Raw genomic sequence first — 14,173 nt, forward strand, 5'->3', positions numbered from 1 at the left:
GTCAGGATGGGCTACGGAATCATTTAAATAAGTATTTCAAAGTACAGCTAAATAGCAATATTCTCTGCCACACAGAAGGGCAACATTTGTCTGCTCCTTCAGTCTTTCCCCTTTTGCAGGTGAGGGCACACAGTGCATGAGACTTCTCATGGCCAGAACTGGGCAGCCTGGGCTCTGACCATCCCAGGCTTACCTGGCTTCCCCAAGATCGAAAGGCTCTTAAGCATTCTGCTTGGGAAGCTCTGCTTTAATGATTTCTGACAGCCTTTAATAGTAATAAAGTTAAATTCACTATCCCACATATGCAACTACAAGGTAAAATGCCAAATAAAATGGGTAAAGACACTTATTTCCAATATCACACTCAAAGGGTAATAAAAAAGCAAGAGTCATTACCTGGGAAACTGGAGGTTCATGAAGGTCTAACTGGAGTCTCTGTACAACATCAGTAAAATCCTCAGCATGAAAACAAATCACGTCTTTGGTTATGCGAGGTTGGTCACTCCTGTGATTAACAAAACTACGTTTTAGAAACAAGCATCTCATAATGGAAAACGGAGACAAACTTCAGTTTTCCTATACCTGGAAATATTACTACTAGCATAGAAACACATGCACAGCTCCTAAGGACAACATATACATTTGCTTCTTTAATCAACTTTAAAAAATAAACAAAACACTAACAAAGCTGTTTTAAACAAGATTAGGTGTCACAAAACTAAAACGACAACTAAAAAGTTTTATTCTGAACAACTGCATTTGCAATCCTCTTACCACTGTGCCCCACCATCTCCATGCCACCCTGTAAGGTCACTATCAGGGAGGAATCAAGTGAAGAGAATACGTCTCAGTCACACAAGTATCACACCTTCCAGTTTTCGAAGTAGAGAGGGGAAAAAAAGCTGAATGATCTTTAACTTGAAATACTTATTGTCAAGCTATGATCGAACTCTACTCCTACAAAGGTCAAATCAAACTCTACAGTAATACTGAAGGCCCTGAAATCATAAATATGAAAAAGAAAGTCAAAAACGTTTTTTAAATAAGCTAAATTCTATGTTCTGAGCTTTGTTAAAACTAGGCCCCAACTGAATGTAAAAGAGGGCAGCCACTATGGAAAACAGTATAGCAGTTCCTCCAAAAATGAAAAATAGAATTACGGTGTTTCCCCGAAAATAAGACGTAGCAAGACAATCAGCTCTAATGTGTCTTTTGGAGCAAAAATTAATGTAAGACCTGGTATTGTATTTGTATGTTATATTATATTGTATTATATTATATTGTATTTATTATACTACATTTATTATACTATATTTATTATATTATAATTATATTACATATTACATTATACCGGGTCTTATGTTATATAAGACCGGGTCATATAGTAAAATAAGACTGGGTCTTATATTAATTTTTGCTCCAAAAGACGCATTAAAGTTGATTGTCTGGCTACGTCTTATGTTCGGGGAAACAGGGTATTGTATGATCCAGCCATTCCAATTATGGTCCAGAAGATTGGAAACAGGGACACGAAGAGATATTCGTTCCTAGCAGCCAAAAGCTGGAAGCAACCCAGGTGTCCACTGATGGATGAATGGATAAACAAAACATGGCATATACACATAATGGAACTCTATTCAACCTCAAAAAGGAAGGAAATTGACACATGGTGCACTAGAGCAACCAAGAGGATATTATGAAACTTGAGGATATTATGCAAAATGATATAAGCCATTCACAAAAGACAACGCCTGTATGATTCCACTGATATTAGATATTTAAAATAGTCAAATTTATAGCCACAAAGTAGAATGACAAAAAGCAGGAGCTGGGGAGAGAGGAAAGAAGGGAGTTATTGTTTATGGGCAGAGAATTTCAGTTTTGCAAGATGAAAAGTTCTGGAGATCTGTTCCACAATGATGTGAATATACTTAACTCTACCAAACTGTACACTTAAAACTAGTTAAGATTTTAACATTTAATTTATGTGTACTGAAGCACAATTTTTTAAAACATTGGTCCCCAGCCTTTTAAACCGAGTCCACATTTTCTTAGACAACATTAACCAACCTTGCAGGTGAGCGCCATTAACTTACCATTCGCCAAACTGCACAGCTTTCAAAACCCCCACAGCAGCCGTACTCTGCCAGTCAAACCCCTGACCCACATGATCGGCATGAGCTCTGGTCCTGTCTTCAAAGAGGACTTCCCGGGGTTCACTAGTCCGAGGTAGGTACTGGAGATTTTTAATTTCATTCATTGATCTGGAGTTGATTTGGTGTGAAGTCAAGGAGGGGGAAAGAGTATTAACAGTAATAGGCCAAAAAAAAAAGTGCTAAAATACCATATTTTAAAAAAGCTGAGGGCTGAGAAGGTTTCAATGACTTTGATCATTAGCATTTAACATACTATAGTGCAATGCTCAACATGATTACCTTCCTCTCTTGGTTTATCATGATAATATAGAAGCTATACCTTTGATTTGGCTCAAATGTAGTGTTTGAATGTATAAAATTTAGTTGTTTAGCAACAGAAAATACAATTCAAAGTTCAAGGCTATGTTTCTTTACCCTGAATCATTTTTAACTCTCAAAACATTTTTAACTTCCAAAACATTCTCCTAGACTTAATTCAAGATGGCAAACTGAACATCTATATGATCTCCTTCAACTTTAAAATGACAGCAAAGCGCTTCAAATTAATATGGTAGGGGTGGGGGGAGAGTAGACAGGGGAATGGATGGTGGGGATAGATGAAACAGAATTGGCTGTGAATTGATAACTGTTGATATATGGGTGTTTATTATATTATCATCAGCTTTTTTATGTGCTCAAAAATTTCTGAACATAATAATCTAAAGATGACAGTAATGAATAAAAAATAACAAAGGAAATAAATTACTGAGTGATCAATATTGACAAATTTCTAGAAGATGGAAAATGATTAAAAGTATCTTGGACTAATAAAATTGAGCAGAGAAAGCCACAGGCCTAGAATTCACAAGAAGGGAATGGCAGATGAAAAGGCAGCAGGCCTGCCCGACAGACCTTGGAGAAGCTGAAGAGCCAAAAAAGGCCTGCTATGGTGATAATTAGACAGAAATAAAGGAAGACCGAGAAAGGGGGAATTAACGTGAAATTCTGCAAATAAACCCATCACCTGCCACGCTGTGGGTAGAAATGTGGACAGTCAGGCATTTACCCCCATAAAGACTATGAGTGGCCCACCCAGCAGCCATGACTCGTCTGTATTTTCCGGACAGAAAACCGATTTTCAGTAGCCTCTGTTCCTCCCCCATACGTAACCGCATTCACAGGCTCCAGCAGTAAGTCCTCGGGAGTCCTGATAAACTGTGCTAAGTTCACCCCCTGCCAGTGACTGATGGAGGAAGGCACGAGCTGATTGTGGCTAACAGTATGAGAGGACACCTGCTATGGAGACTTCTGGGAAGTTTCCCAGCTCTGAAGTAAAAGGAAAGACAGTCTCTTCTGTCACCATGCAACAGCTTAACCGTTTGTTTCCTTCTACCTGTCCCCAAAGAAAGGAGAGTCTGTAAGATGGATCCTTTCAGGGACTTTGCTAAACCTTTGTGTTTGCACCTTATGCCTCCGTTTGGTCCCAGAAAAATGACTGGACAGTCAGTGACAAGTAAGATTCCTCACGGAAGGAACAACTCAAGCCAGGCGCAGTCGAGTGGGAACCAAGAGGAGAACCCACGGGGTTCACAGAGGTGGGCACAGCCCCCCACCTTCCTCAGGCTAAGGAAAGCCTCTGCCTCTGTGGCTGCATTCCTTCCCACAACCTGCAGGGGAAGAGGTTCAATGAGGTGCTCTCCGTCTACTCATATGTATATAGGTTTTGTCCGTTGGGGAAGTTGAGACTTAGGGTCCAGCTGTCTACAGGCCAGGGTGATTGGCTTAAATGACTTTCCTATTATGATGTATGGGATTCACAGATCTTGAAATTGACAAGCTTTAGCTCCTTTACTTCCCCACCGAACTAATAAAAGCTGATATGAGGCCCGATTCCAGTCCTTGAGACTGGGGGTCCCTTGCCCCCCCCACCCCCCACTGAAACTCTTTTCATGACTACTGTCTTTTCTTAGCCCTGCCCCGCCCACCTTGCTCCCCACAACTCCCGTCACGCGGGACGCGACACTCTTCTGTTAGATACAACCCGATCCAGATGTGATGCCGAGAACCACTATGGCCATCAGCAACCGTAAGGAAGGCTTTGAGAGTACGAAGCCGAGGCAAACCGAAGGACAGCAGAAAAAAGGAAAACACTGGGTTCCTTGATAACACTGGGTCACTGACCACATGTACCTAGAAACAACTGGGCTTTCGATACATAGAACAACATGTTATTTGATGAACCAGTTTGAATCGAGATTTTTGTTGCTTGGAGCCAAAAGCATCCTGATAAACTGTCACCAAAAAGCCTTGCATGTTCTCTACACACAGGGAACATAGAATACAAATGGAACTACATAACAATCCTGCGGCATTTGGACGTCTTTAATGCCCAGTTCTATGCCTGTTAACTCTACAGTGAAACCACCTATTGACAAGCCTCACTGAAAGATACGGAGACCACTCAATGAGCCTCATGCTTTATTTCTAAGTAAGAATGGATCAACCAAGAATCACCAGATATGTGAAGACAGCCTATAACAGCTTAACAGAGGAAGACCAAAATAATGCCGAAATTTAAGAATTCAAAAAAAAGGTTAGAAGACAAAAGTCAAGTAAATGTCCCAAAATCAAAAGGAAAAAGATAAATAGAAAGTATGAGTGTTGCAGAATCCAAGACCGGAAAGAACCCAAACGGCACTCAGAGAGTTAGGAGAGTCAGCTTTATTATGCCGACGGGCTCAGCGGGATCCTTCCCAAAAGACTGAGCCCCTAGCAAGGTTTTCAGCAGGTTTTTATGGATTGGGGACTTAGTCGGGGAAGGGGTAGGTGTCATCTGGCGATTGGCTCAAGGTGTGGCTTGGAGGGGGTTATGCGGAAGTGGGCTGGGGCTTAGGCTGGGGACTTCTCTCTCCACTCGGACCACCATTTTAGGTCAGTTCCACATGACAGGGAACCATTTTAAGGTCAGTTTCCCCATCATGTGGATAATCAAACTGGGAGATCTGCTATTCAACCAATAGTGGTTTCAGAAAGAAATAGAGAAAAATGAAGAGATTACAAAGCAATTAAGCAAGAAAAATTCCTAGAAATGAAAGGAAACATGAATCTTTAAACGTAAGGGGCCTACCAAACAACAAAAATAATTAAAAAAAAAACATAAGAATAAGCATGAAAGACCCAGACCAAGACATACCATTGTGAAATTAAGCTTTCGAGAGGGGGAAAAATATAGGTTACGTATGAAAAAATTACACTGATGTTAAGACCAGAAGACACTGAGGCAGTGCTAAAAATTCTAAGGGAAAATACATCCTTTGCACTCCAAGTAAACAATCATATTTAATGACAGAAAAAGAAATTTTCATATGTACTGACTGAGAATACCTTCCTTTTCTTAGTCTATTACTTGAGAATGTCCTCAAGCAAGAGAACGAAAGGAACCTAGAAAGAAGACAATCGTAGGTTAATGCAGAAAAGCATTCAATGGCAAGTCCTAGGTTGACAACTGTGAAATAAGCTTTTCACGTTGAAGCAGGAGAACACAGGGCTCCGAAAGACTTCTAGGTAAAAAAGGGATGTGTGAGAACAGAGAGCATGGTTAAAATGCTGGGTTCTTGAGGATATGATAAAAGTTCAGAATGCAAGATAACTACCAACACTCTCCCCCAAAAAGTCATAGCCAAAGTCAGACAGTGTGATTCTAGAAGAAAGTAATGGTTCGTAAGCAATAAAGAGAATAGACGATATTAGAGATATGGTCAAGAAAAGTCTATGTCTCCCCTCAAAAAGGGGCAATCAGAAACGTTAGGAAAAAGAAAACAATTTTTTTTTAAAATCATCACAATCTACGTATGAAACAAACTGAAATGTGGGCAGGATTTTCAGTATCTAGGTGAAATATGGGAAAGATCCTTTTGTATATTATTCCTTTGAGTGATAACACAACATTGGAACCTTAGAATATAAATTTTTAGCCTACTAATTGGGTCTGCAGTAAACTTACATGTATTGTCACTTATTTGCTTTCAAATTTTAGAACATAACTACTGACAAAGCATATAAATCCTAATTTTGGTTTTAAAGCAGAATATGAATTAACCTCAACACTGTAAGCACAGCTGACAAAAAGCAGACGTGGAGAGGACGAGGGTAAATGTGGAAACAGTTGAAGAGAAGGAATCTCTATCTGTTATATGGAGACATTGACATACTTCCTGTCTAAGTCTTACAACAAAACAAGGCATTAAAACCAAATGGTTTTGCTTCTAGTGAAAAGGTGTTTGCCTCTCAAGGAAAAGGTGGCCAGGATTTTTCATTATAAACCCTACCATGCCATTTGATTTTTTAAAGGCCATGTATTTCTTTTAGTTGAGTTCATAAATTCAACGATCATCTTCAATAGCAGTGCCCTTGATAATTCGCTTCTCACATTGATATCACCATTTTCAGCAACTGGGTGTTCTCATTAACACAAAGACAACATTTGTGTTTAAGTTCTGATTTATTCACTGTAGAAAAGTCACAGTGCTTTTGAATGTCTCACTTAAGAATACTGAATCTCAACAGAAATACAATTGAATAGCACCTCAGATGAGTGGGAATAGTGAATTATTGAGTAAATGACGTTGGTACAGCTGCCTAACTACTTGGAAAAAATGTTAAATCTCTCCCTCCATACTGAAATCAATACACAGTAAATAAAATATGTAAATACTAAAATCACAGGAGCACTAGGAGAAAATGGAGATGAATATTTTATAATACTGAACGAGAGAAAGCCTTGCTATGCGTGCCACTTGAGAGAAACCGCAGAGAAAAAGACAGACCTGATAACATAGAAACAAACATTGAATGAGTAAAGAAAAAAACAGCAAGTAAAGAAAAAAACTGAAGGGGGGTTAGGAGGGTGGGTGAAAAGGGGGAAGAGATTAATAAGTACAAATAAGTTGTTACACAGTGGTCGTGGGGATGTAGGGTATAACATAAGGAATATAGTCAATAATATTGTAATAACTATGTATAGTATCAGATGGGTACTAGATTTATCAGGGTGATAGATGGGCGGGGGGTTGGGGGTCAGGGTGAAAAAAGTGAAAGAATAAAGAAGTACAAATTGATAGTTACAATAACAGTCACGGGGATGTAAAGTAAAGCACAGGGAATATAGTAAACAATATGGTAATAACTACGCATAGTGCCACGTGCGTACTAGACTAGTCAGGGGGATCACTTCATAAATCATATAAATGTCTAACCACTATACTGTGGTTAGACAAAGACCTGACATTAATATAAAATAATACTGAATGTCAACTGTAATTGAAAAGTTAAAAAATGGGGGAAGGTGAAAGGGAATAAGAGGCTCAAATTTCCAGATATAAAACAAGTAAGTCATGGGGATGTAATGCACAGCATGAGGAAATAGTCAATAATATTGTGATAGCGTGGTAGGGTATCAGATGGTTGCTGGACTTATCACGGTGGTCACTTGTTTAGGTATGTAAGTGTTGACTGACTATGGTGTACACCTGAAACTAATATAATATTGTATGTTAGCTATATTTTTAATAAAAATATTTTTAAGAAAGAAAAAACTGAAGCTAAAAGGAAAAAAATGAGGAAAATTTGCAACATACGAAAAACAAGTTAATCATAATACATGGGGAATTTTTACAAATGAAAAACACCCCAATAGAAATGTGGGTAAAGAAAAGTAAAAGGGAGTCACAAAAGAAGAAATACAAACTGCTCAAAGAAAAGCAAATTAAAATGAGACATTTTTGTCCAATGAGATCATTAAGTTAAAAAGAATATTAGTGGAGGGTGTGGGGAAAAGCGTACTGTCTTACTATATGGCTGGGAAAATAAATTGGTACTTTTCTGGGAGTAAATCAGAAATGTATGCGGGGGAGATGGTAGATGAGGGTAAAAGGGGTCAAATATACAGTGATGGAAGGAGAACTGACTGGGTGGTCAACACGAATGTGATATATAGATGATATATTACAGAATTGTACACTTGAAACTAACGTAACTTTACTAACGATTATCACCCCAATAAACTTTAATTAAGAAAAAAAAGAAATGTATATATACTTTGAGCCTTTAGGAATTTCTACTAATAAACATATATATATATATATATATATGCACAAAGATATCTACCTACCAACCAGCCAACCAGCTATCCAAGCCATCTACAATTAGTGATGTGTTATACATGTTTAACAACTGGCTACAGGGAGAAATGGCTGATTTGTAGTTGATTTGCTGATTTTGTGGTGTAAATACTCCCAATTTATGGCCAACTTCAAGCTACTAATGTGCCCTCACTCAGTGTGGAACTGGGAGGCTAATAAGTAATAAGGGCTTGTGAGCCAGTACAAACTAGCTCTAGTACACCCGTCATGTTTGTCAAAACAGTTTATATTGAAAAATCAGAAACAATTTGCACAATAAAGTATTGGTTAAATAAATCTTGATATAACCATACAGTGAAAACAACATAGACAATTAGAAATGATGATATGGCTGCATCTTAATCTACACATAAACCTAAGGGGGAAAAAGTAAACACCATATAAAGTACATATGGACTAAAATTTGAAAGGTCAATATGCTCAAATTAGGTGGGATTATGGGTATTTTTTGCCTTTTTACCTATTATCTAATTTATTTTAAGATTATAATAATCAGGAAACAAACAATGGTTATTTCCTATTTAGAAAGATAATAGAACAAAACCAAAAACGTATACAGGACTTAAGAATTTAGAATTTCAAGATTCACCACCATGCTGTGGGAGCAGTGCTGTGGCCCAGCACGCACAGGAGCTCTGGGCCACCAGGTTTGACCAGGCCACCACCTGGCATTCACAGTAGGTTTTCACAAAGGACTTTTCATGCATTATCTCAGGTACCTAAGGTCATTCCACACTTAGCTCTGGTATCATTCTCCTCTGAGCTTCAGGGTAAGGTCTAGACTAGTCCATTAAAACTCACTGGGTACTTATTTTCAGTTGCTATTTCCATAGTCTAAAACAAATAGAAATCATGTTCAAGTCTCATTAAATGAGATTTTCCATACTACTAGAGCAAATCTACATGTGTTTTAAGTGTCTGAAAAACAAAACACATTAGCCCAATATGAATTATTGTGGAGAAGACATTGGTTTCACTCAGCAAGCACTGATCACCTACCATGTGTCATGAACAGACAAGAATAAAACACAGTCTGTCCTTAAAGACCTCAAAATTTAGAAAAAACAGATCAACAAATTTAGTGTAAACAGATCATTAATGAACAGAACAATGTGTGAGCCCACAGAAGGGACCAATTAATTATCTAAGGGAACAAAGAAAAGCTTCACAAAGAACAAGTCAACCAAGTAAAGGTCTGACAATCTATTAAGAGTTTGCCGGGTAGAGAGGAAGACAGAGGAGGGGGTGCCATTCCAGGTAAAAAGGACACTGCAAAGCACAGGGCTGTCGATGACTACGGTTTGCAAACCGAACCCCGTGTGGCTGGAGCAGACCAGATGAGCAGCCGCGTTCAGGGTGGTGTGGCCGTAGACCGCAGCGGACCAGAAGCAGATACATGTAGAAGAGGTCCTGTTGGGGCCAGGTTATGAAAGATGCTTCCAGACCACACAAAGGAGTTTGACTTCTGTCTTGCAGGCAGTTAGGACATCAGTTTTAAGAAGTAAAAACTAAATTCGTTTTGAGGAGGATGCCTAACTGGTGACTGTGTGAGTGGCCTGCACTGAGAACTGGCCACTAGGAGATGTACTTAAGATAGCTCTTCAAGTCACCTGGACAAATGACGCTCAAACCGCGCTCAGGTCTCAATCATTTTTATAATCAACTGAAAAAAGTATTCCTGTTTATCTGAGAAAAATAAATGTTTACCGTCGTCTTTTGAAGGGTGACTTTGGCATATCTGCTGTCGGGATCATCTGCTCTCCGGGCCTGACCCACATGATAGGTCCGTCGTCACTCTGGGACCGACACTGGAGGCGGAGGCTGGAGAGCGTACCCCAGGGCAAAGTCATCTACAAGCAGACCAGTGAGTCCCATTAAAAACAGCGTGAGACTATTTACAAGTTAACCTCCCCACCCAAAAGAAAGCTCTCGGAAGCTTATTTTGTATGGATATATGAAAACACATATGTTATAGTAGATAATAATTTGTATGTACAAAAGACAATTGAAATTAAGTACTTTGTACCAATAATTTTCTAAACATTTCTATTCAAAACATTGAATAAAATCTCATTTTAACAGACAAGATTAGCTTAATACTTTTTAATGAAAAGTGTCCACTTAAGTAACGTTCAGAAATTTAATAATATGAATTAACACTCACTTTTAGAAATGGTGATTCTTCTAACATATCAAGGAACTCTGGGAAATAATCACCAACTTCTTCATCTACTGCTCCAACAAGACTTATCTGCCGCATAGGACCTGCTCGGTAGGTGCCACAGCAGTATGTCCTGTTGACCTGAGATACAAACAAAGGGAGACAAAGGACTGAAGTGACACTGTAATTAAAGAATTAGAATAGGGCACTGTTTCCAAGGTTGCTATTTTTTTTACACACTAAAAGCTCAACTGTCAGTACCTGTAACTATAAAATCAATAGTTACAGAAAAGCATCCTAGCACACCGACAAATACATTGATACCACGTGCCACAAACAGAAATTTCAAGGTGAAAGTCTATGATCCCAACATCTCAAAGAAATATTGAAGACATTAAGATACACTCCTCTGAGAATAATGATCTTTGAACTTTGTAAACACTTTAGAGTGATCTTTACTTAGGTAAAATCAGTAAATACACAATGATATTGGCAGGGCAGGCAAAAAAAAAAAAAAAAAAAAAAAGACCATGGTCAGATGAATCCTCCACACTCACTTTGTCCTCCCAGCTTGAAAGCCTTCACATCAGGCCAGATAACAGGCTGCTCTCAAACCTAACCAGCCTCCCGTTACTACTTCCACGTAAGATCCTCCACCCTAGGCAGGCTGCTCTTTATCTCTACCCAACTCATGCCCAACATTTCTACCTGCAATGATTTTTCTCTTGAATCTGCCCTACTTGGAATATCCTCCTTCTTTGTCAACCCAAATCTTATCTTTCAAAGATCAGTTCAAGACTTCTGTTCTTCTGGAAGCCTTCCTGATCACCCTTCATGATCTTTACCTTTTCTGACGTCTAATGTTACTTGCAAACACACAAACATTTTCTCTATATCAACTCTCTAGTGAATGTAGGGCACATTCTAGACAAATTTGTAGCCTGGAGAATCCTAGCATTCAAATGGAATCTACTGATTGATTCAATACAATCTGATATTATCCTTTAGTCAATTCACATACTTCTACTTCCAACTTAGAGTGACTGTTTCCAAAGAGTAGAGACAGATCCTGTGTATACAGATGACTAAACTAAAAACGTTGAATTCTAACCAGGATTTCCACCTTGAATCAGTAATCTAGCATTTTCTACTTAAGTTAAGATGCAGATTAAATTGAAAAGCATAACATAGCATAATTGTACCTTTATAAGGTAGGCCTTTATTGAACATTAAAAAAAAATCAATTGTTACTGCTTTAAATGCCACCTATTTTGCCTCAATAGAAAGCACAAATGGCTACTTAGTATTTCTTACACAGTTCTGTGCTAGTAGTTCTTTAGCGGTGTTTTCAGAATCAACCCACTATTTTTTTCCATAGACAATTTAACATCACCTCCACCCATACACATACACACAGAAAAAAGGTCTTAGATCTTATTCTCAAATAGCAGGGACTTAATTCTTAATTCCTTACAAATCTGACTCCTAAGATCACCTTAGGTGACCTTTAAGCAGTAACAGCCCAGGTCGGAATTGCCTTGCATATATTTGCATGAGTTACCGTCCAGTCGCTGGTACAATCATCATGCTATGAAAAGCCTGCGGCCCAGCGGCGGCAGACTGGGAAAGAGGACAGTCATGGCATATGGAGATAAGGATGGGGAAATAAGAGAGCTTTTCTAAGCATTATTCTAACTTTTCTAAGCCATGAAACGATTAAAAGAGATTTAACCTTCAATGCCAGTTCTAAGAATCGTGTGCTTTCAGGCGCAATAATATCAGTTTCCCCCTAACTATTCCCAATTATCAGAAATTCCTTTACCTAAAAAGGCTTTCAAACTATACATGATGGTGGCATCTTATGGGAGAAATATCCTAAAGACTTATCACAATGTAAAGCTCACGTAACTATAGACCAACCCTGAAAAAGTACACTGCCATGTGGTAACTTTCAATTTACTTGGTCTGCTAGGTTTGAGATTATACAGCTCTTAATGCATTACTAATTTGAATTAATTCACATTACTTTAAATTTTGCACACATAGTGAGACTGAATTAATAGTTTTATATGACAGTACTCTAAGTCGTATTTTTAATTTAAATACCACTAAATTCAACTGAACTTGAAAACAACTTAAAATGCAAATACCTAGGGTAAGTAATATGTGATGTGAATAATTATAAAGTATTCTTTCCTATTTGGAAAGAGAAAGAAAGTAAACCTGAAAAGGGGAATGATTAAGTTTATATTTGCTGAGGCTAGAAATGAAGTAATCAGCTTAAACTCTGGCAAAAAAAAAAAAAAAAAAAAGTAATGGTATTAGTAAAGTTGATTAAGTGTCTAACACTTGAGTAAGAATTTTTAATAAATGCTAACTTTTGTGCTGCATTTAAATAATTAACAGATTAAATAATTAACGGATTTAAGATGGAGCATTTATGCCCAGAAATTCACCAGGTACCAAGTATGTGACACTAATGCCAAACAAGAGAACTACAAATTATCCCCCAGTATCTAGTCCACCCTTCTTTTCAGTAAAAGAACTTTCTGAGCACACAGCTGAGCTGGGCTCCTTGGCAGGTAGGTGTGGCCTAGGACTAAGTTCTGGCCAATGAGATGTTAGCGTAAGTTACACACACAATGTCCAGAGCGTGTCTATAAGTAAGCACCCTGCTCGCCACTTCCTCTCTCTCTCTTTGGAGAGCCAGGTTCAACCAAGCAAAAAGGGCACGGCAAAACGTAAAGACAGGAGAAAAGTGGAATCCTGGATGATACCACAGAACACAGCTGCTTACCTTTGGACTCGATCCTCGAAAGAGCAGCTTTTATTTTGTTCTCACCAGTGTATGTGAGATCTGTTTGAAATGGTGTTTAGCCGGTATCTTGTACGCTTTGCACTAAGGGAGGCAACACTCTGTTTTGCACAGGAGATAATCTGGATCATTATCCCAGCTTTGGGCTTGAAAAAAACAATGTCTGTACTAGAGTACACTTAAGAGAACAATTAAGACGATCAGTGAACTTGAAAACCATACAAATTGGAGGAAGAATTAAGAAATTAAAAGTATTTCAAAAGTATTTAACCTGAAAAGATTAAAGTGAGGACCCAACAATCTTCAAATACTTGGAGCTTATCACAGAAGAGTAGATTTCTAAAACCTTAATTAAGGACAGAAACTATAGGAACGCCAGTATCGTTCGTTTCATAAGCGTTTACTGTACACTACATGCCAGGCTCTGTCCTAAACACAGATGCAGCAAACTATACCCGTTCTTGGTCCCTAGAAGCTTACAGTCTAGGAGGGAGAGGCAGACAGTAATCTAAACAAATATAATTATAGACTGTGGCAAGTCTTCAGAATGGAATGAGTAAGAACCTATGAACGAGAACATTAAGAGCCTGATCAAGAGGGTACAATGTTCCCCCGAGTGATACTGAGATAAAATCTGTAGCACAAATGTAAAGGTAGTAAAATCCTTTTTAGCTTCACCCTTTCCGGGTCTAAAGAAAGCTATTGATGCTGAACACAGAAAACAAGAGATAAAGAAGAGCCTGAGAAAGGAGCTGTGGCTGGATTATGGAGAGCCTTGAAGACCACACTAAGGATTCCGGGAATCATAAAGGATCTAAAGTTGTAAAAAGAAAGTTATCAGATTTCCCTTTTTCTTTTTTTT

The 14,173-nt window shown here is 38.4% G+C and overlaps 1 protein-coding gene across 1 annotated transcript in view; it reads right to left on the reverse strand.

The window, feature by feature from the left end:
• Window positions 1-14,173, reverse strand: part of RSBN1 (round spermatid basic protein 1) — a 43,628-nt gene that overhangs the window by 4,834 nt on the left and 24,621 nt on the right. The window contains exons 3-6 of the mRNA XM_019730377.3: window positions 10,500-10,637; window positions 10,043-10,185; window positions 2,097-2,264; window positions 397-505 (exon numbers count right to left, since the gene is read on the reverse strand). Coding sequence (XP_019585936.2) covers window positions 397-505; window positions 2,097-2,264; window positions 10,043-10,185; window positions 10,500-10,637 — 558 coding nt within the window. The remainder of the gene's footprint in view (window positions 1-396; window positions 506-2,096; window positions 2,265-10,042; window positions 10,186-10,499; window positions 10,638-14,173) is intronic.

Source organism: Rhinolophus sinicus, chromosome 7, assembly GCF_057876585.1.
Source record: "Rhinolophus sinicus isolate RSI-liver-muscle chromosome 7, RSI-T2T, whole genome shotgun sequence".
In the NCBI taxonomy this organism is placed as follows: domain Eukaryota; kingdom Metazoa; phylum Chordata; class Mammalia; order Chiroptera; family Rhinolophidae; genus Rhinolophus; species Rhinolophus sinicus.